Source organism: Cibotium barometz, chromosome 51, assembly GCF_041138505.1.
Source record: "Cibotium barometz isolate CiBa-2024 chromosome 51, ASM4113850v1, whole genome shotgun sequence".
NCBI classification, from domain to species: domain Eukaryota; kingdom Viridiplantae; phylum Streptophyta; class Polypodiopsida; order Cyatheales; family Cibotiaceae; genus Cibotium; species Cibotium barometz.
In genome coordinates this window covers 34,744,465-34,765,199 of record NC_141096.1, presented here as the reverse complement: position 1 = coordinate 34,765,199, position 20,735 = coordinate 34,744,465, and the positions used below count along the sequence as shown (strand labels likewise).

General features: G+C 39.8%; 1 protein-coding gene across 1 annotated transcript; it reads left to right on the top strand.

The window, feature by feature from the left end:
• The first annotated feature begins 2,562 nt into the window (after positions 1 to 2,562).
• LOC147609578 (microbial Terpene synthase-like protein 13) lies at positions 2,563 to 3,813 on the top strand. Its single transcript, XM_086787977.1, has one exon. It carries the CDS (start codon positions 2,563 to 2,565, stop codon positions 3,811 to 3,813), a length of 1,251 nt encoding a protein of 416 aa, XP_086644103.1.
• The last annotated feature ends 16,922 nt before the right edge of the window (positions 3,814 to 20,735 follow it).

Here is a 20,735-nt window from a genome sequence, read left to right as displayed (position 1 = left end):
ACGACGAGCTCTGGCGGAAGATCACAGAGCAGGAGCAAGAGTGCATGCGCCTCATGGACGAGATCGTCACCACCCCAGCGTGCTGCTCGTTGTCAGGAAACACGTACTGGTCCACTGTCACCGCTCGCTACCAAGCGTAGGACCCCTCCCTTGGAACTGTGCCCCCCCAAATAACACTGTCAATCTCAACTTCATGAAGTTATACACACATACAATAAAGCTTCACTCTTTACAAGAATGAAGTTTTGCACTTGTGCTGTAGCACTGGCCCTACTCATGCACAGTCTACCCTTTTTGTACACTACTGTCATATAGATAGAGGAGGAGGAGAGGATATGGTTTTAGAGGAGATGTTAGAGAGAGTGACCAGTGGGACAGGAGTAAAAACTTGCGGTTAATATAGAACAAATTCTATGCACCCATTTGGAGAAGATTTGTAATTAATATATACAGCATATGAATAAGGAGTTCATATTATGAAAACATTGTGTATCACGTGCATTCAAAAAATATGTGGTTAGAGATTTAAGAACCCCCTTGTGGTACTCGGGTGTGTGTGTGGTTAGTATGGTGTGTGTGTGTAGTCAGGTGAAATTCTCGTGTGCGACCAGGAATGGAATAAGAGCTCATGGAAAAAGAAATTTCTACTTTTCAAATTAAGGCTCCTTGAGAAAACTATGAAATAGATCAAGTTTTTAGGATAAGAGGGAGATCTGTTTGGAGGATCTTACCTTATAGTTAAACCTTAACAGTTGGGATTAAATTTACGTTGGGAAGAAAAGACTATGGACTTAGTGGTGGATCTCATCCTAAGAGATGGATTATCTTGTCCCAACCACACTGGTTCAATTGCCAAGATCATTGATATTTTACTTGATGTATTCTAAGCATGATTCACCTTTTGATCCTGATGATAATGCATATAATACGTTTGAGAAGGTGGCACTCACTATTGTACCTATTTTGAGTTCACCTAATTGGGAGAGAGAGTTTTCAGTGTACAGAGATGCTTCTTTGCAAGTTTTTGAAAAGGATTAACCTTTTGGATCTAATGATGATGCACATGATACATTTGAGAAGGTGACACTCACCATTGTACTTGTTTTGAGTTCACCTAATCAGGAGAGAGTTTTATGTACATAATTGTACCTGTTTGTAGTTCACCAAATACATTTGAGAAGGTGACACTCACCATTGTACGTGTTTTGAGTTCACCATTGTACCAGTATTGAGTTCACCTAATCGGGAGAGAGTTTTTTTGTACACATATGCTTCTTTGCAAGCTATTAGGAGTACTTTGACTAAGAGAAGTTAAGGACTGTTTGAATTAAAAGCTTGTTTTATACTTCAAGTTGATTTTGCTTGAAGTATACTTCAAGTTGATTTTGCTTGATTTGAATATGTTTTTCTTGAAAGATTGTGGATTAGATATCAGTGTAAGATGATAAGCATGACTTGTGATTGCTTTGTTTTGAAATGAATGATTGATATATATGTGTATGAATGATTGATATGCATGTGTATGATGAGACTCGACATTAGAGTTTGAGATTCGGGTTGGCCGTCCTTAGACAGGGAACACCGGATAGAGAACGAGATTTATGACCTCTGGGAGCTATGTGGTAGAACCCAGAGAGGACGAGATTCAGAAAGAGGCATACCTGGGATAGCCACGATGTCCAGTGTGGAGATTGGGTGGACGATTATGAGTAACCATGTTGTCGAGCATGGTGATTATGATAGAATCTTTAAGACAGACACATACATGGTGATTGATTGAGAACCCGGGAAGAAAAAAGGAGAAGATTAATGCATGTAGCCCACCAAAAATTATGCAACTAGATCTTAATATTCATGCACCCATGCATTTCTCATGTAAGTAACCACTCCCACATACATCTAGAGCTTGGTTTGAGTTTTCTATTAGTTCCAAATCTTATTTTATTCTTTTGTATTTACTTTTCACCCAAAAATCAAACCTTATGCTTTACATCTTACCTGTTTAACCTCTGTCCAATTAATACTTTACATCTAATCTGTTTAACCTTAGTCCAGTTATTGTGCACTCTTCTATTTACAAATATGAAGGCTAATACTTTCATCCCTAAATATGTGATTTATTTTTATTAACATGGGGATTATTTTTATTTATTATTTTTCTTAAATTAACTCATTTATTTATTTCACAATATTTTCTAATGATATTTTTCTCTTTCTAACCCTAATATGTGATGACAGTGTTGGAAAGGCCCCAATGAATCATATGCATGTATGTATGGTCCTACGTAGCTAAAGCTAAAGTCTAAGAAAAAAATATTAATAGGGGGCGAGAAAGAGAGAGAATAACCCAGCTTTCCCAGAAGAACAATAATGGTGATCGTGGGCGACATGGCAGATGCGTTTTCCCCTGGGGCCTGGTGATGCGTTTTGTCCTCGAGTAATGCACGCCCAGTGACAAGGATTCAGACAGATACATATACATGCAACACAGGCCCCTTCTTCTCCATCCCCCAACCCACACATATACACTTCTTCTCCACCACCCCCTTCTTCTCTGTCATCATGGAGAAGATCAACAGTAATAGTGTGGATGAGCTTTCTATCAGCATGGAGGATCCGCGTTACAAGCCAATAACGGCGCTCGTGCACCCGCTGGAGACTCTACACGTGCCGGCCATCAACTGCCATTTCCCCGTGAGATGCCATCCAGACTACGAGTATGTAAGGGAGGAGTGCGATGCATGGGCGCTGTCGCTCTTCGACCCCCCACCCTCGCCGGCTCAGAGGGAGTTCTACCTGCGCTCCCTCTACCCACTCTTCGCCTGCTCTTTTTTCCCAGCCACCGTCGACAAGAAGCGTATGCTGCTCCTGGCCAAGTTATGGACCTGGTTCTTCATCCTGGACGACATCGTGGACGAGGTGTCAGGCCCCTCCAGCAGCCAGCTCGACATTTTCCACCACCTCACGGCGGCGCTGCGCCACGAAATCTGGCAGCCGCTGCCCCCTCCCGCCGACCGCCGCATGGCAGCGTTCGTCGGAGCCCTCGTCCCAGTCCTGGAGGAGATGAGCAGCCACATGTCCCCGGGAATGCACACGCGGATAGCGCAGCTCCTTCAGGACTGCAACTGTGCAATGCTGCATCAGGCCTTGGTGCGCATGCAGAGGGAGTCCGACAACAGCGGCGAGGTCCAGCTGATTCAAGAGCTGTCGGACTTCATCCCTTCGCGCGCCAAAACAGCCTATTCCATGCCCCTCTTCATGCTCGCAGATTATTCCCTAGGCATCGAGATGCCAGAAGACTTCTGGAGCTCAATGGAGACGCAGCAGCTAATCGAGGCGGCAACGAATCACTTCGTGTGGACCAACGACCTTCTCTCCTTTCGGAAAGAGTATATGCGAGGTGATACCTACAACACCCTCTCGGTGGTGCGCCTCTCCAGGGAGGAGGCGGTGGCAGACCCGTCACACAAGAAGGCGAGCTTCCAAGATACCTACGACGAGCTGTGGCGGAAGATCAAAGAGCAGGAGCAAGAGTGCATGCGCCTCATGGACGAGATCATCAAGGGCAGCTCCCACTTAGAGCACCACCCCAGCGTGGTTAAGGTAATGGACTTCATTGGCTGCTCGTTGTCAGGAAACATGTACTGGTCCACTGTCACCGCTCGCTACCAAGGGTATGACCCCCTCCCTTGGAACCGTGCCGCTGTGAGATCCCTCAAGCCAAATAACACTGTCCAGTTCAATCTCAACTTCATGAAGGAGGGAGTAGCCGGAGGAGCACGAAACGAGGACATGTATACACAAGAGGTGTAGGCAACAATCAAATTTAAAAGGTTGCAGTAAGTACATTAGTGTATCTCATAAAACATAAACAATGTAGGCAACAATATGTTTTGAAGGTTGCACTACCCTAAGAAAGTATGCGTGTGTGTGAGAGAGAGAGTGAGTGTCTGTGACAAGGAGAGAGAGAGAGAGAGTTAGAGAGAGAGAATAACTTTGGGTTCATATAAATGCAGTTTCTGCCGTTGTATGTTTGCTCATCTTAATAGAATTTCGTGTTAAAATTTGATATATCAATCTAGCTACTATGTGAATAGTGTTTGATATTCATAAAATGATATTGATAATTTGTACATTAATTGTTATTAACTTTTATTCTATGCAATTTATTTCCATTTAGTATTACTTGTTCCGTACGTGCGTTTCGGGGTTTCTTCCACTTGTGCACAATGTGCCCCTTTTGTACACTGTTGCCATGTGGCTAGAGAAGGAGAGGAAATGGTTTTAGAGGAGATGCTAGAGAGAGTGACATGTGGTAGGGAATAACCTATGCTTAATAGAATAGATTCTATGCACCCATTCGGAGAAGATTTGTAATTAATATATACAGCCTGAATGAGGAGTTCACCATATAAAAACATTGTATATCACATGCATTCAAGAAATATCTTTAAAATCCCTTACTTAAGATACATTATTTTATAGTTTTGGAGGTATTAAAACCAACTTTTTTTTAATACTAAATGTATGGTTCTTTTTTAAATTGTTGTTCTTGTAGTTAGAAACCCCCTCATGTATGTAAAAATGCAAATGAATTTACAAAAATAAAAAATCCTTTCTATCAAACTCATGTGATATATTACATATTCCTAGGTAAGATCCTTCAGGTTTAGTCTCTAGGTCAACTAGCCCACAAATATCTTGTAATTATAGATAAAGCCATATTCCACAGCACCAAAATAGATCTCATTTATCTCCAATCGCATAAAAGGATGTACAACAAAAGATATTTGGAGTGTTATTTTAAAAGATTAGTCAATTAGTACAAAGAGCATGAATTGAAGTTCTTAGCATTAATCACTGCCACCTTTGGCTAGCATGTCATAAAAATTGTGACACTTTTCTCTCCCTTGGTAGTTTTTAGTATGGTGTTTCGAAAAATTTACAGTTATAGCACAGGTTGTTCAAATGCTCTTGCCCTATCCTTGGTTGCCTTTGAGATCTCCATCATTTTCTTATTAGGCAAGGCATTGAAGTCCTTCCTAGTGTCTGATTAGGCTTATGCTCTTTCGCTATGTGAGCTTGATGAATGAGTACTCTTATGCTTTATGGATCGCCCTATATTATAATAGGTTTTGGTGAAGTGTAAAGAACTATCTGAATCCACCAGTTTCTTCTTTTAAACCTCAGGTTTGGTGTCCTTATCTATCAACACTCAAACATGAGGCAACATATTCTTTCAGGTATCTCATGAAAAGTGGCAAGCAAATCCCTCATGTCTTAAATGTCCTTCTCTTCTTAAAAAGATCACAAAATATTACACACGTAGCATAATTATCTTGAAGCATATGGCCCCTTCCCTTGTAGTTGTGCCATTGTCAGGCCCTTATGCCAAATAGCATTATCGAGTTCAATCTCAACGTCATGAAGGAGAAGCAGCCAAAGGAGCATGAAACAAGGTGCTATCAATGTTCATATACAAAAAAAATCGATTCTGTTGTGTAGAACATGCTGAAGTATGCTCATATTATATCTCATGATACAGAAATGCTTTAGGCAACATTGTTTGCTATTAAGTATCATTGTATGCAATTGATTACCATTAAATATTATTTTATGCACCCACCTTTATCGACTGTTTTTCAAGGAAGAGAGATTTTTTTTTGCTCCCAACTCCCATTTCTCATAGTATAAGTGTGGGTATAGACATTGGTATAGATATCAATATTAAGAATGCCGATATAGGCATTGGTGTAAACATCAATAAAAACACCAGTATAAGTGATGATAGAAGCACTTGTTCCTTTACCAATGTTTTTTTGAGAAGATATTTCATTTTTTAATCCCCGCTCCCATCATTAATATAAGCATCGTGTAGGCATCAGTATAGACATTCGGTGTAAATGTCAACTAGGCTTATTTTGACTTATATACATGGTGCCTCTTTCACACTACACTTATAAGTGTCCATGGGCATGCCCAATCCTAGTCCTAACCCTTAGCCCCTTTCACATACCCTTGCTCCCTTGGCCTTGGGCCAAAATATACTTAAGTATCTTTTTAACTTTGTTACAAACCATCCCCATCCAAGAGGTTTCATCTTCAAAACCTTAGGCATACATGTGCAATCTCGCATGAATGGAGACTACCATCAAGGACTTATGTCAAATAACATGCTCATTTATGAGCCATGCATGTTGGAGCCATAAACATATGTATATGGATGTAAATTGTCCCAATTTTCTCAAATAAAGTCATATTACATACTTCATAATGGCATATGTGTTGAGATATCGAGCTCATCTAGTGAGGCGGTGGACACTGACAACCCGCCTGGGGGATAGGTCCCACACTTACACCACTGGCATGGTTGGTGAGATCTTGGGTGATATGCGGCCAGTGGGATGACAGGCTGTGTGACAACCATTCTAGAGACTGGCATAGTTATAGCGCCAGCTCATTTAGTTGGGTTCACACTATAGAGAACCCTTGTATGTATTTGGTTGAGTACCTTTCATATTGTGTGTACTCTTATCTTGTATATGGTGTGTTGAGTGTTGAGTGAAGAAGAAGAAGATTTTCTCTCACCTTCTGTGTTCTCTATTAGGGTTTTGTGAGTGTGTGTGTGTGCTTGCAAGAGCTCTAGCTCTCTTCCCCCCTGCGTCTTTTCAATATGAACTTCATAAATCTTCCACACATTATGCATCCAAAAGCAAAAGGTTGTAGAGCTTTCTAAATAAGGATTTTCAAAAATTCCACCAAACCATAGTCATTGTTTTTTTGCACCAATTGACCCCTCAAAGGTGGCCAAAGGAAAACTATCAAAAGCTCTAACCTCAAGGCAAACCGATAGACCAATGATCAAAATGACTTAAGCACACTTAAGCCACCTGGATCAAAAGGATAGCTGCCATAACCTCCAACCCATATAATTTGGTTACCAATGTACCAGGGTCAAAAGGAGAATATATCGGAACATCCATCAATCCAGAACATAATTCAATACCCCATGTGTAAGAGGACCTATATCGTCCAAGTTCAATAAACCGAAACCTAAGTGACACCTATACCACACTGTGGTGCACCATAGTGTGCCACATAGTCATGTACCATGCATCTCACGTGACAAGTGATGCATTCAAAAGTGAATTCCCCAATCTCATAAACCATAGGATCACTTTGGCATACACAAATCTAAACATCCACCTAGCTCATAGGAAACCTAAGTGACACCTATACCACACTATGGTGCACCATAGCATGCCACATAGTCATGTACACATAGTCATGTACCATGCATCTCACATGATAAGTGATGTATTCAAAAGTGAATGCCCCAATCTTATATACCGTAGGATCACTTTGGCATACACAAAATCTAAAGGTAGACTCACCTCAAAATCAACATATGTATAAACACAAGAGTCATCCTCAAAATCCACATGAAGGTCTCCATTGTAAAGCATAGAATATGCGTCGTCATAGTGAATATCTTTTTCATCAAGACTACCATCCACTACAATAGAATGAGGGTCTAGCAGCGAAAATAGCAGTGTTTTTATAACTAGAAGGGTAGGCAGATGTCAGGCCATTGTCGCTGCTGCTAGAAACATCCTCAAAATCCACATGAAGGTCTCCATTGTAAAGCATAGAATATGCGTCGTCATAGTGAATATCTTTTTCATCAAGAATACCATCCACTACAATAGAATGAGGGTCTAGCAGCGAAAATAGCAGTGTTTTTATAACTAGAAGGGTAGGTAGATGTCAGGCCATTGTCGCTGCTGCTAGAAACATCTATTTTCACTGCAACGGGCTCACTTCTCAAGAGAGAAAATAGCAGCGATATTTCGCTGCCCCGCAGTGAAATGTCATTGCTCACAATGATGTTTTGCTGCTATTTTCGTTGTTGTATGAGAAATGAAAGCTCTACATCGCAAAAAAGAGCTAGGGAAGACTAGAGAGTCTGCACAAGATTCCCCAGTCTGTCCCGTCTTTTTTTAATTAAAATGGAGTCACAGTTTTAGATTTATAACACAAACACAAATATAAGAAACATATACATTGTGGACAATGCAATTGAGCCCAAAAAGTTATTATATTTCAGAAAGTGTTGGGCCTTTGGCCATATATACATAAAGCTTTTACAATGAAGAGGTATCTAACTGGAATCCTCATCGGATTCCGGGTGATCATCATCATCGTCTTCCTTGTCCTCTTTACTTACTTCACGCTGATAATTAGGATCCTCCTCTTCATCCTATATACATGCCATCAAGCACAAGGTAAGCAAGAGCATTAAAATACAATTAGATGTAGAAAAGAGAATGGTTTAGGCTTACTTACCTCATCTAGTTGATGAGTCCCCAAAATGGACTCATCCAAGTGTATGCCTCGCGTACGTATCCACGCCCACAATTACGGATGGGGGGCTCTATACCCATAGTCATACTCCTCCTTTGTTGGGTCACACCCAACAACCTCCTTCTACAAAAAACAATAGCATAGGCATAGAGGATCCTCAAGAAATAGCCCAATCACTCCTTGAGCACACTTTGCCTAACAAGAGAAGGAAGCTCAATATTGTAAGAAAGCTTTTGTAAAGATGATGTATCACTTCTTATTATGAATACAATATAGTTTTTACAAACTTATTTTCATCAAGTATATGCAAGACAAAAAATAGGGGTCATCATAGCCTTTGTCTCCCTTAAGCCCAGCTTTTTAAGCTCTAATCCCTTGAAATTAGGAATCCATTAGGAGGCCCATTTTGGATCCAAAAAATTCCTAATGTTTTGTTCTATGTTCTAACACACAAAATTTCTCAAATCTTATAGAAAAAATCACTCATACTTCAGAAAACGAAGGGATTTTCAATAAACCATATTCTTTTACAAATCCAAAGTAACAATAAATTATAATATTCGTCAATACAAAAACCTCAAAATCAGAGAGAGAATCACCAATAAAAGATTTAGCCAATAGGGCCTTTCTCCAATGCTTGTCCACCCAACCACCACTCTGGACGTCGTGGCTATTCCGGGTATGCCTCTAGTAAATCGTGTCCACACTCGGCTCTACCAAATGGCTCCCAGAGGGCATAAATCACAATCTTTGTCCGGCATTCCCTATCTAAGGACGGCCGGCCCAAATCTCAAAATCTCTCTCTCTCTCTCTCTCTCTCTCTCTCTCTCTCTCTCTCTCTCTCTCTCTCTATCCTACACAGAAAATCCTCAAGGCTCTGGAAGAAGTCCCAAAAACAACAGCCCACGAGAATTAGTAGATCATCATGCACGAAATCGTTAAAGATAGAAAATCTCTTCTAAAAACATGCATTCGAACCAAATTAGAATAACACTAGAAAGTGGTGTCGGATTCATTTCGCGAACACCGACCATCCCATGCGGAATCTCCCAATTATCTAAACACGGACTTTATTCGTCCTATGAAGAACTAAAATTCTTTAATTCATCTCTCTAACAAATAAAGTTATCTACGCCCTCATGCGAGGCCCTTACTAAAAATTAAGGGTCAATTTGGTATTCGGGCCCCGTTTCGTGCGCTCGTTGCGGTTATATTTATTATGTAAACCCCCATATACATTTCTTTTAGGCTAAACCACTCACTATGACCCTCTTATACATTATTTAACATGGTTAAGTATATAATAGAAATTGCATACAAATAACACCACAAACATGCATAAAAAGTCCTAAAATTAACCCAAAATCGACATATCTAAATTACTAAATTTGTGACCAAACTTAATATTTTATGTCCTCTAAGTATTTCCTACTTTTCAACATTAAATATAGATGCTAAAAATTATCGAGTCAAATGGACCCAAAAATACGTTCATATGAGTACGTTACATTCTAGATCTTTTGTTGGTGATTCTCTCTTTTATTTTGAGGTTTTTGTATTGACAAATATTATTGTTACTTTGGATTTGTAAACGAATATGGTTTATTGAAAATATCTTCGTTTTCTGAAGTATGAGGGATTTTTTCTGTAAGATTTGAGAAATTTTGTGTTAGAACATAGAATAGAATATGGGTACGTTTCAGTTGGTATCAGAGCCTAGGTTGGGCAATCCGCACTTGAATGTAGATATTGCAGGTCTTGGATGACTAATATTATTTTTATTTTTTGTGATACAACTAGGAATTTATTTCTCTTCAGACTTGTTTTGCAATTTTGTTGTATAGTCACAAGATGCCTGCACATCAAACAAATTCAGTAGTCAATCCGGGGCAAGAAGAGTCCTAAGCTTTAATTACAAGGATTATTGTGTGTGCGTGTAACTCCAGAGGAAGTTATCAAACTTATTTATAGGAATCAAGAATTGGAGGAAAGAATGAGAGTTATGTGCGCTCTCGAGTGTGAGATCCCGCTGCTCCCTCCGCGCATCAGATTCCCGGTTAGCTGGCAGCGGAAGCAGCCCCTCATGCGCGGGGCAGGGTTTCTCACTCGGGGCCTCGCCGCCCACGAATATCCGGGCACGAGACTAGGCTGGTGGTCACTCCGAAAACCGAAACCGAGAAAATTTCCCATGCTCGGAAAGCGAGGACGATTCCACCTTTTTGAATTTTTCTTAACGAGTTTTCTAACGAGATCAAAATCTAAACTATCCTTCACTTGAATAAACCAGATAGAAGGAAACTATCACTGATATAATTTGATCATCTAAGCAATTCAACGCTTTTTTCCTAATCAAGATTAGGCACAGCCGTTGATCCACTCAATCGAGAAATTTATCAGGGAATTAACTATCTACTCGAATCCTAGCGTAATCCTAAGATTTTTCAGTTTGATTATTAAAACTCCATGATTCCAGCCTATGGGTTAGCCACCACCCTACCACTGGAATCGGTGAAACCAAACAAGTACTCACCCATAATTGAAATGCCTTTCTTAACTTTAGCTTTAGAAAGCAAATACGCACACACTCCTCTTTAAAACTTTAATAAAAACAATCCATTGATAAACAATTTACTGGTTACACATGTCATACTTCAAAATTTCCATTGAGTCTTTGTTTCTCACAAAATAGTATCATTCTGGACTCTCCGTTGAGACCAGCGAGTCAACAACGGGATCCAGTGATAGATTACAATAACATTGGTCTGTCATACAATATCTTCCTTGACATACGAATGGGTGTCCTCGGCATCGCGACCCCGTGCATCGCCTGGTCAGAACCCTCCAGGATCCTCCGTAGGTGTCCTGGCACTTCACTCAAGGACCACTTCGTCGGCCCTCGTCCATCCTACCGGAAGTGCACCATTTTAACCATACCGAGGCTGGTCAAGACCTATGCAATTATTTAAAGAAAATAATATAGTACAAAACAAAATGAAAGAAGAGAAGAAATGATTACTTACGAAACTAGGAAGAAAGAAGGATTTCCCGCTGGAGCTGAAGTACGAAGCCCCTCACTTCTGTAGTCGTGGGAAGAAGCACTCGCGCCACTTGTTGTTGAAAAGCACCTAGGTGTTTTGTCACGAAGCTACATATTTGCCTCCACCCTTGGCCGTGCAAATGCTAAGCTTCTCCAAGTTATTCTTTGTTGCTCTCTTGATATTTTCTCTCCTATTAGAGAGAAAAATCTTGATCCTCCTCTTCATCCATTCCTCAGAGAAGCAAAAATCCGCATGTGGTACAAAGAACTTCGACTTAAGCACATTGATAACGTATTGCTTAGAAAGGTCATCTTGTGCTTTCCACTTTTTGAAGGAGTTCATGAACTCCAGGTTTTCAAGTACATGCATATGGTTCATGACTTTCTTTCCTTGTGCATCCATGATGAGGGCACCTTCCACATCCACGTTGTATGGTAGGGTGCATGGATCGAATGGTGTATGGGATTCCTAGGGATTGGCTCATAATGTGTAGATGAAGCGCACCCCTATTGGGGAGACGCATTGGGAGACCTAGTGCTGATGAAACCATACCTGTGTCTGAGTAACCTGAGACCAAGCTTATTGTCCATATCATTCATTTATAATAGATAGCAGATTTGCCACATCAGGGTCTTGTGAGACGGGTTGATTGACATTGTTGCTACATACATGCATGAGAGGCAACAAAACACAATTCCTCTAACAAAAGCCATACTTAAAACTTAGACAAAAAATACATGTGATATTAGAACATTGTTGAGACCTCCTACAATACCTGTGTCTGAGTAAACTGAGACCAAGCTTACTGTCCATATCATTCATTTATAATAGATAGCAGATTTGCCACATCAGGGTCTTGTGAGATGGGTTGATTGACATTGCTGCTACATACATGCATGAGAGGCAACAAAACACAATTTCTCTAACAAAAGCCATACTTAAAACTTAGACAAAAAATACATGTGATATTAGAACATTGTTGAGACCTCCTGCATAGACAAGCAGGGTTGATAGTGCCCTTTTCGGATGATAGCTTCTGAGGACTTTCCACATGCTCCCTGCTATTAAAGCCAAAGGTAACTTCTCTTTTACAAGATAAGGATAGTGAGAATATCGAGGGCTCCCCCTCCACTGTAGCCACCTACTCGCGGATAACCACTCCTAACTTGACATAAGCAGCATTCTAGATGGTATATAACAATGTCCCATATCCCTAAGCATAAGTCCATTTCCTAAATTCAGCACACCAAAGGGTGCAATAAACATGAAGTTCAATGAGTAAGGCTGCATACCTCGACAATGTTAAGCTAACCAAGAGAAAACAAAAACACAAGCTTAGACAAAAAATACAACATACGATATTAGGACATTGTTAAGACCTCATGCAATACTGCTTAGACAAGAAAGGTGGACAATGCCCCTTTTAGATGATAGCTTCTGAGGACTTTCCACACGCTCACCACTATTAAATCCAAAGACAACTTTTTTGTTTTACAAGAGAAGGGATAGTGAGAAGATCGAGGGCTCCCCCTCCACTATAGCCACCTACTACTTGCGGATAACCACTCCTAACTTGACATAAGAAACATTCTAGATGGCAAACAACAATGCCTCATATCCCTAAGCATAAGTCCATTTCCTAAATCTGGCACCCAAGGGTGAAATAAACATGAAGTTTAATGAATAAGGCTGCTTACCTCAACAATGTCAAGCCAACCAAGAGAAAACAAAAACACAAGCTTAGACAGAAAATACAACATACGATATTAGGACACAAACTTAGACAACCAGGGTGAACAATGCCCCTTTTAGATGATAGCTTGTGAGGACTTTCCACACGCTCCCCACTATTAAATCCAAAGGCAACTTCTCTTTTACAAGAGAAGAATACTGAGAAGATCGAGGGGGGCTCCCTCTCTACTATAGCCACTTACTTGCGGATAACCACTCCTAAGTTAACATAAGGAGTATTCTAGATGGCATAAAACAACGCCCCATATCTCTAAGCATAAGGGTATGCATACCTTGTGCATATCCTATACATACCCTAAGCATACTCATATGCATACCCTTATGCATAGCATATACATACCATAAGGGTATGCATATGCTATGCATACCCTTATGCATAGCATATGCATACCCTATGCATAGGCTATGCATAGCTTATGCATACCCGTATGCATAGCATATGCATAGGCTATGCATAGTGTATGCATATGCTATGCATAGCCTATGCATAGTCTATGCATATCCTATGCATAGGGTACACATAGCCTATGCATAGCCTATGCATAACGTATGCCAAGGGTTCCAGCCATGTAGTGGTTCATACGGATTCGGCTAGTAGAGGTAATCCCTCTTTGTTTATGCTTCTTCTCTTTGTGTTTTTGCACACTTGGGTGTGCTGAGAATTAGGTATAGGTCAAGAGCCTATGGTCCCTATGCATAGCCTATGCATAACGTATGCATAGCCTATGCATAGTCTATGCATAGGGACCATGGGCTCTTGACCTATCCTCAGCACCCAAGCAGTGTGCAAAAACACAAAGAGAAGAAGCATGAACAAAGAGGGATTACCTCTACTAGCCGACTCCGTATGAACCACTACGTGGCTGGAACCCTTGGTGGTTGTTCACTTAATTACACCTACAAAAAAATATCATAATAAATCAAAACATTAGTTCGTTAGTTCATAAGGACTATGCATAAGCACTATGCATAGGATATGCATAAGGTATGCATAGGCTATGGTTAGGCACTATTACATAAGCCTATTGTTAAGGCTATGCATAAAGCCCTATTGTTAAGGCTATGCATAAAGCCCTATTGTTAAGGCTATTACATAAGCCTATTGTTAGGCACTATTACATAAGCCTATTGTTAAGGCTATTACATAAAGCCCTATTGTTAAGGCTATTACATAAGCCTATTGTTAGGCACTATTACATAAGCCTATTGTTAAGGCTATGCATAAAGCCCTATTGCAGTAGGCCTATGCATAGCCTATGCATAAGCACTATGCATAAGGCTATGCATAAATCCCTATGCAAAAACCCTATGCATAAGGCTATGCATAAGCCCTATTACATAGTCCTATGCATATCCTATGCATAAGGCCTATGGATAGCCTTATTGCAATAGCTATGCATAGCCTATGTATAAGGCCTATAGCATGTCTTATGCAGCATAGCATGTGCATAAGGCTATGCATAAAGACTTATTGCATAAGCCCTATGCATAAGGCTATGCATAAGCCCTATTGCATAAGGCCTATACATAGCCCTATTGCATAAGGCCTATGCATAGTCTTATTGCAATATCTATACATATGCTATGTTTAAGCTATGCATAGCTTATGCATAAGGCTATTCATAAAGCTCTATGCATAAGGCTATGCATAAGCCCTATGCATAAGGCTCTTCATAAAGCTCTATTGCATAATCCCTATACATAAGGCTATGCATAAACCTTTTGCATAGACTATGCATAAGGCTATACATAAAGCCTTATTGCATAAGCCCTATGCATAAGGCTATGGATAAACCTATTTCATAAGCCCTATGCATAAGGCTATGTGTAAACCTATTGCATAAGCATTATGTATAAGCCTTATATTGCATATCCTATTGCATCGCCTATGCATAAGCCCTATGCATTTGTATATACATAAAGCCTATTTCATATTGACCTAACCCTAATCCCCGGCACCCAAGGGTGCAAAAACACAAAGACAAGACACATAAGAAAAAATGAAGAAATAGGGCATACCGTATAAGAGGCTATGCCCAAACCCTTGCTCACTTGAATAAACCTACAAAAACAAACATAATAAATAAAAAAGTTACTCCTCATTAACACAATAGTAAGCAAGAAAAACAAGAGCAAAAAGAGGTGAGTACCCTAAACCCTACCCTTAATGCATAAGTGAATGAAAAAATAGGATTATGTTAAGCCTAAATCCTAGTTCTATGCATAGAATGCCTAATAGAAAGCTTTGATGATCAAAGCTCTATGCATTAGGTTAGGGGAAGGGAGAGGAAAGAGAGGGGAAGGGAGAAAGGGGAAGGAAAGAGAGAGGAAGGGGAAGAAAAGAGAGAGGAAGGGGAAGAAAAGCTCACATTCAGCTATGTCCAAGCTTTCCATGAAAGCTTGGAAGAAGACAAAGATTGAAGAAAACCATGAAATCTTGAAGAAAGCAAGAAAGGGCTTACCTTGGAGAGGGATATTTTGATTGATGCAAAACCCTTAAGAGAAGAGGTGTGGTGGGAGGAATAGTCAGGCCTGCAGGCATAGGTTGTGCATGTACACACGATAGGGGAAGTAGGTATGCAATGATAGGGGAAGTAGGTATGCAATGACACCCGTCGGCAGTGACTTAGGTGGGAGTCATATTTCGTCGCTGCTTAGGAGCAAAATTTTACTGCTAGCTTTGCTGCTAAGCAGTGAATTTTTGCCTGCTAGGCAACAAAAAATTATTGTGGGGTCACTGTGTAGTAGCAAAACCCTGGGTAATTTTTTGTTTGCAGTTCTAAATATATTATGTTTTTTCTATGAAACCTAAATCCCTTTTTACCAGGTTAAAGATATTTGACAGTGATTATCAAGGACCAGAAGTTAGTTCCGAGGCATGGTTGAGAGGAAAAATTCAATGTGTGTGTGATCGATGCAAGGGCCAGTGTATATGACAACGTCGTATAACAATTGAGCATGTCCAAATATATGGTCTTCATGAGGCAGTGGCACGACCAAGTGTGGATGATGACATGGAGGGAAACCATAGGAGAGTGCTAGGTAACATGCCACACTATTCGGTGACATCGGGTAGAGTGCGGAAGGTGGCAAGGCTTCATATGGAAAGCATGGCTAAGACTCATCTTCCCCAACCAATGAATGAGGTGCCTCCACCATTGCCACATGAGGAAGAGAATCTCATCATGGACGACATGGTGAATGAATTATTTGGATGGGAGGTCATAGATGATAGTAAGCAAGCTCCAATGTCACAAGAGGAGGAAACCTTGCATAGAGAGGCAAGCACCCCTTCGTATGAGTGATGTTCATACTCCACATTGTGAGCAAACTTGGAGCTATTGAACTTGCAAACAACTTATGAATGGAGTGATGCAAGTGTCACAAGTCTTCTTCAGTAAGACTGCCTCATTCTATTCTCTCAAATAGAATATGTTTCATGTTCTATTAACTCTCCTTTTACTAATATTTTGACATATGATTTCTTATGTTATGTTGTAGGCTTCTCAAGAAGATTTTTCCTCCTCAAAATCTATTACGGAACTCACGAGGTGGGTCTCTCTATGCTAGGTATGGTGAAACGTACCCATATTCTGTTCTATGTTCTAACACAAAATTTCTCAAATCTTACAGAAAAAATCACTCATACTTCAGAAAATGAAGAGATTTTCAATAAACCATATTCATTTACAAATCCAAAGTAACAATAAAATTCGTCAATAGAAAAACCTCAAAATCAGAGAGAGAATCACCAGCAAAAGATCTAGCCAATAGGGCCTTTTTCTGACGCCCATCCACCCAACCACCACTCTAGACGTCACGGCTATCCCAGGCATGCCTCTAGTAAATCTTGTCCACTCAAGGTTTTACCAGATGGCTCCCAGATGGTATAAATCACAATCTATGTCCGGCATTCCTTGTCTAAGGACAGCCAGCCCGAATCTCAAAATGTCTCTCTCTCTCTATCCTGAGCACAGAAAATCCTCAAGGCTCTGGAAGAAGTCCCAAAAAAATGGCCCACAAGAATTAGTAGATCATCATGCACGAAATCGTCAAAGATAGAAAATCTCTTCTAAAAATATGCATTCAAACCAAATTAGAGAAGATACGTTTTTTTTAAAAATAACACTAGAAAGTGGTGTCGGATTCGTTTTGCGAATATCGGCCACTCCATGCAGAATCTCCCAATTATCTAAACACGGACTTTATTCGTCCTATGAAGAACTAACTTCATTTTATTCGTTTCTCTAACAAATAAAGTCATCTACACCCTCATGCGAGGCCGTTACTAGGGTCAATTTGGTGTCCAGGCCCCGTTTTCGGGTGCTCATTGTGGTTATATTTATTATGTAAACCCCCATACAAGTTTCCTTTAGGCTAAACCACTCACTATGACCCTCTTATACATTATCTAACATGGTTAATTATAGAATAGAAATTACCTACAAATAACACCACAAAACATGCATAAAAAGTCCCAAAATTGACATATCTAAATTACTAAATTTGTGACCAAACTTAATCTTTTATGTCCTCTAAGTATTTCCTACTTTTCAACATTAAATATAGATGCTAAAAATTGCCGAGTCAAATGGACCCAAAAATACATACATATGAGTACGTTACATTCTCCCTAGGTAAATAAAAGAGCACTGTCCTCAGCGCATGAACTGAGAATAGTGAGTTCTCATATGATCCTCGGACAACCAAGTGGCATCTTAAATTGGATATGTCTTCCATTTTATTAAGAGATCGACTATGTCCCGATGTCTAAGCTTCCTAACCCTGCAATCCAAAATTGTCTCTGGTTCTATCTCAATATTGCCCACTTCTTCCACTTTTGTACAGTCACCCAATATGTGATTTGGATTAGCCACGTACTTCTTCAATAAGCTAATGTGAAATACATTATGTGCTTTAACTCGTTCTAGAAGTTGTAGGTGATAAGCTTGTGTTCCAATCTTCTTAAGTATCTTGAAGGGTCCTGTATATCTAGGTGCTAATTTCTTAAACTTCCCAAGTCTTAAAGAACTCTTCTTTGGTTTCACCTTTGAGACCTTCATTGAATTCTCTTGGCTTTGTTCTCTTGTCTACATACCTCTTTTGGCGACTTTGAGCAACTCTTATGCATTCTCTTATGTATCTTGTCTGCATCTCCATTTCATCAAGCATCTATTTACTTATCTCAATCTTCCCAATAGGATCATACCATAATACAAGTGACATATAATCTCTCTTGGAAAATGTGATTCATCACGCACTAAAAAGTAGCGGGTACATTTGTTAATCCAAATGGACCAATGGCATCACAACAAATTCATAATGCCCAAAACATGTTCTGAATGCAGTCTTTGCTATATCACTTTCTCTGATGAAAATCTGATGATAACTAGATCGCAGATCAATTTTAGAAAATATGCAACTCCCTGTCAGCCGATCAAAAAGCTCCCCCATTCTTGGCAATGGGTACTTATTCTTAATCTCGTTAACTTATTGAGCCCCTTGTAATCAACACACAACCGCATAGTCCCATCCTTATTTTTTAAAAAGAGAATAGGAGCACCCTATGGCGACACACTAGGCGTAATAAATCCTTTCTCAAGCAATTTCTACAATTGCACTTTCAGCTCTGCACTTGCTTCCATAGATAAACAATAAGGAGCTCTACATTCAGGTTCTACACTAGGTATGAGCTCTATTTCATGATCTACAAATCTATGTGGAGGCAATTCAGTCAAATCATCAGGAAATAAATTCTAAAATTCTTGAAGCATAGGATGATCATCACCCTTTTTCTATTCCTTAAGACTTTCTGTCAGCAATTCCACGGCATATACATGACAAACGTTTCTTGCTGCTTTAACAAACTATATAGCAGACATCATTCTAAATTCTACATCACATCTTTGACTCTGTAAAGCAATAATCTTTACTATCATCTCCAATCATGCAAACCCGCTTCTCATGACACATTATTCTAGCCTTTCTTGGCACTAACCAATCCATCCCTAAAATGGCATCATACCTTCCTAAAGGCAACACATGGAAATTTACTTTTGACTTGAGATCACCTATGAGGCATATTCTTGACATAATCCTTACATGTCTATAGCTTTCCCGAAGCAAGCTCTACCATAAGCTTCTTTTGACAAAATTCAGTTATTACTAACTGTTTTGTCACGTGGGGTGATAGAATACTATGGGTGCTTCCCGAGTGAATCAACACTTGAAAAACATTATTTGCAATCTTGATAGGAATTTTTATAATTGAAGCTCAGTTTTCAACCTTACCTACATGAACAATAGCATTGACATGTGCATATTCTTCAATCTCCTCGACCACAGTTGCAGCAGCTTTTCCTTTTGCTCCATGAGCATTGTCATTACTTGAAAATCCACATACATTCCCTTGCTCATTTTGTCTTGTTTTCTAATCCTTTGTAATTATTCCCTCATGTGATGCTAGTTTGTTTTTGCACTCATAAGTTCTATGATCCCTTTGTAAACAACGAAAACATAAGCCTTCATGTCGTGCCTTTTCTACCATCTCTGGGAACAAATATGTGAAAGGCTGATTACCATTCTTCTTCTCGCCAGTCTGCATTCTCCTATTCTGCATCAAATTTCACTTCTTATCATAAAACGGATTTGATCTCTTTCTTTTATTTCCAAAACTTTCTTCATTCTTTCCTATCTATTCATATGTCATGGCACGCAACATAGCGTCTTGGACTGTAGTTGGCTTGTTACCCTTAACCACCAGAAATTTGATTTGCATGTTTAAGCCATTCACAAATTGGGAGGCTCTTTCCTTTTCTATTAATGAGGGTGAATATTTCTGCAAGTCCCAAAATTTATCATGATATTCTACAACAGTAAGTGCCCTCTGTTCCAAGTTTTAAAATTCATTCATTTTCTCCATATGGTATTCTGGTGGACAGTAATGCTGAATCATATGCTTTTTTATTAGAGGCCACATGATGTCCTCATTCCATAAGTCCCTGCTGCGCATAATAGACTTTCACCATAATTTTGCAAAACCTTTAAAAAGAAGTACTGATGTCTTTGCCTTGGCTTCCTCACTGAAGTTACATGTTCAAAAATAATCTTCAAGCTGCTCAATCCATGCTTCTGCTTCTTCACTCCTCTTCCCGTTTCCATTAAAGGTTGGTAGTGACCTTTTCTTTGTAACTTGTTTGAGGGAAAAATCGTCTACATGTCCCGATTTAAATCCTGTGTCCATAGCAGTTTTCATTAACTGCCCTATATCCTGCAACTCCTTAATAGCTTGATGAACTGAAAGGTCGAAACCAACCTGTGCAGCAACTCTTGGTTGAGGACTTATAAGAATTTCACCAGATTCTTCTTGCCGCTCATCAGAATTTCTTGCTCTTTGCCGTTCTTGTTGACCCTGTCTATCATCAAAATTTAGATGATCTTTCATTTCCCCATCTTCTCAATGATCTATGTCTTCTTCATTCAAATCCATGGAGGCTCGATGTAAGATTCCTCCCCAGCCTCTCAAGATGTCCAGCATCTTCCCCTGTAATCAAATCCCTCTTCAGAAATATAAAAGATCTT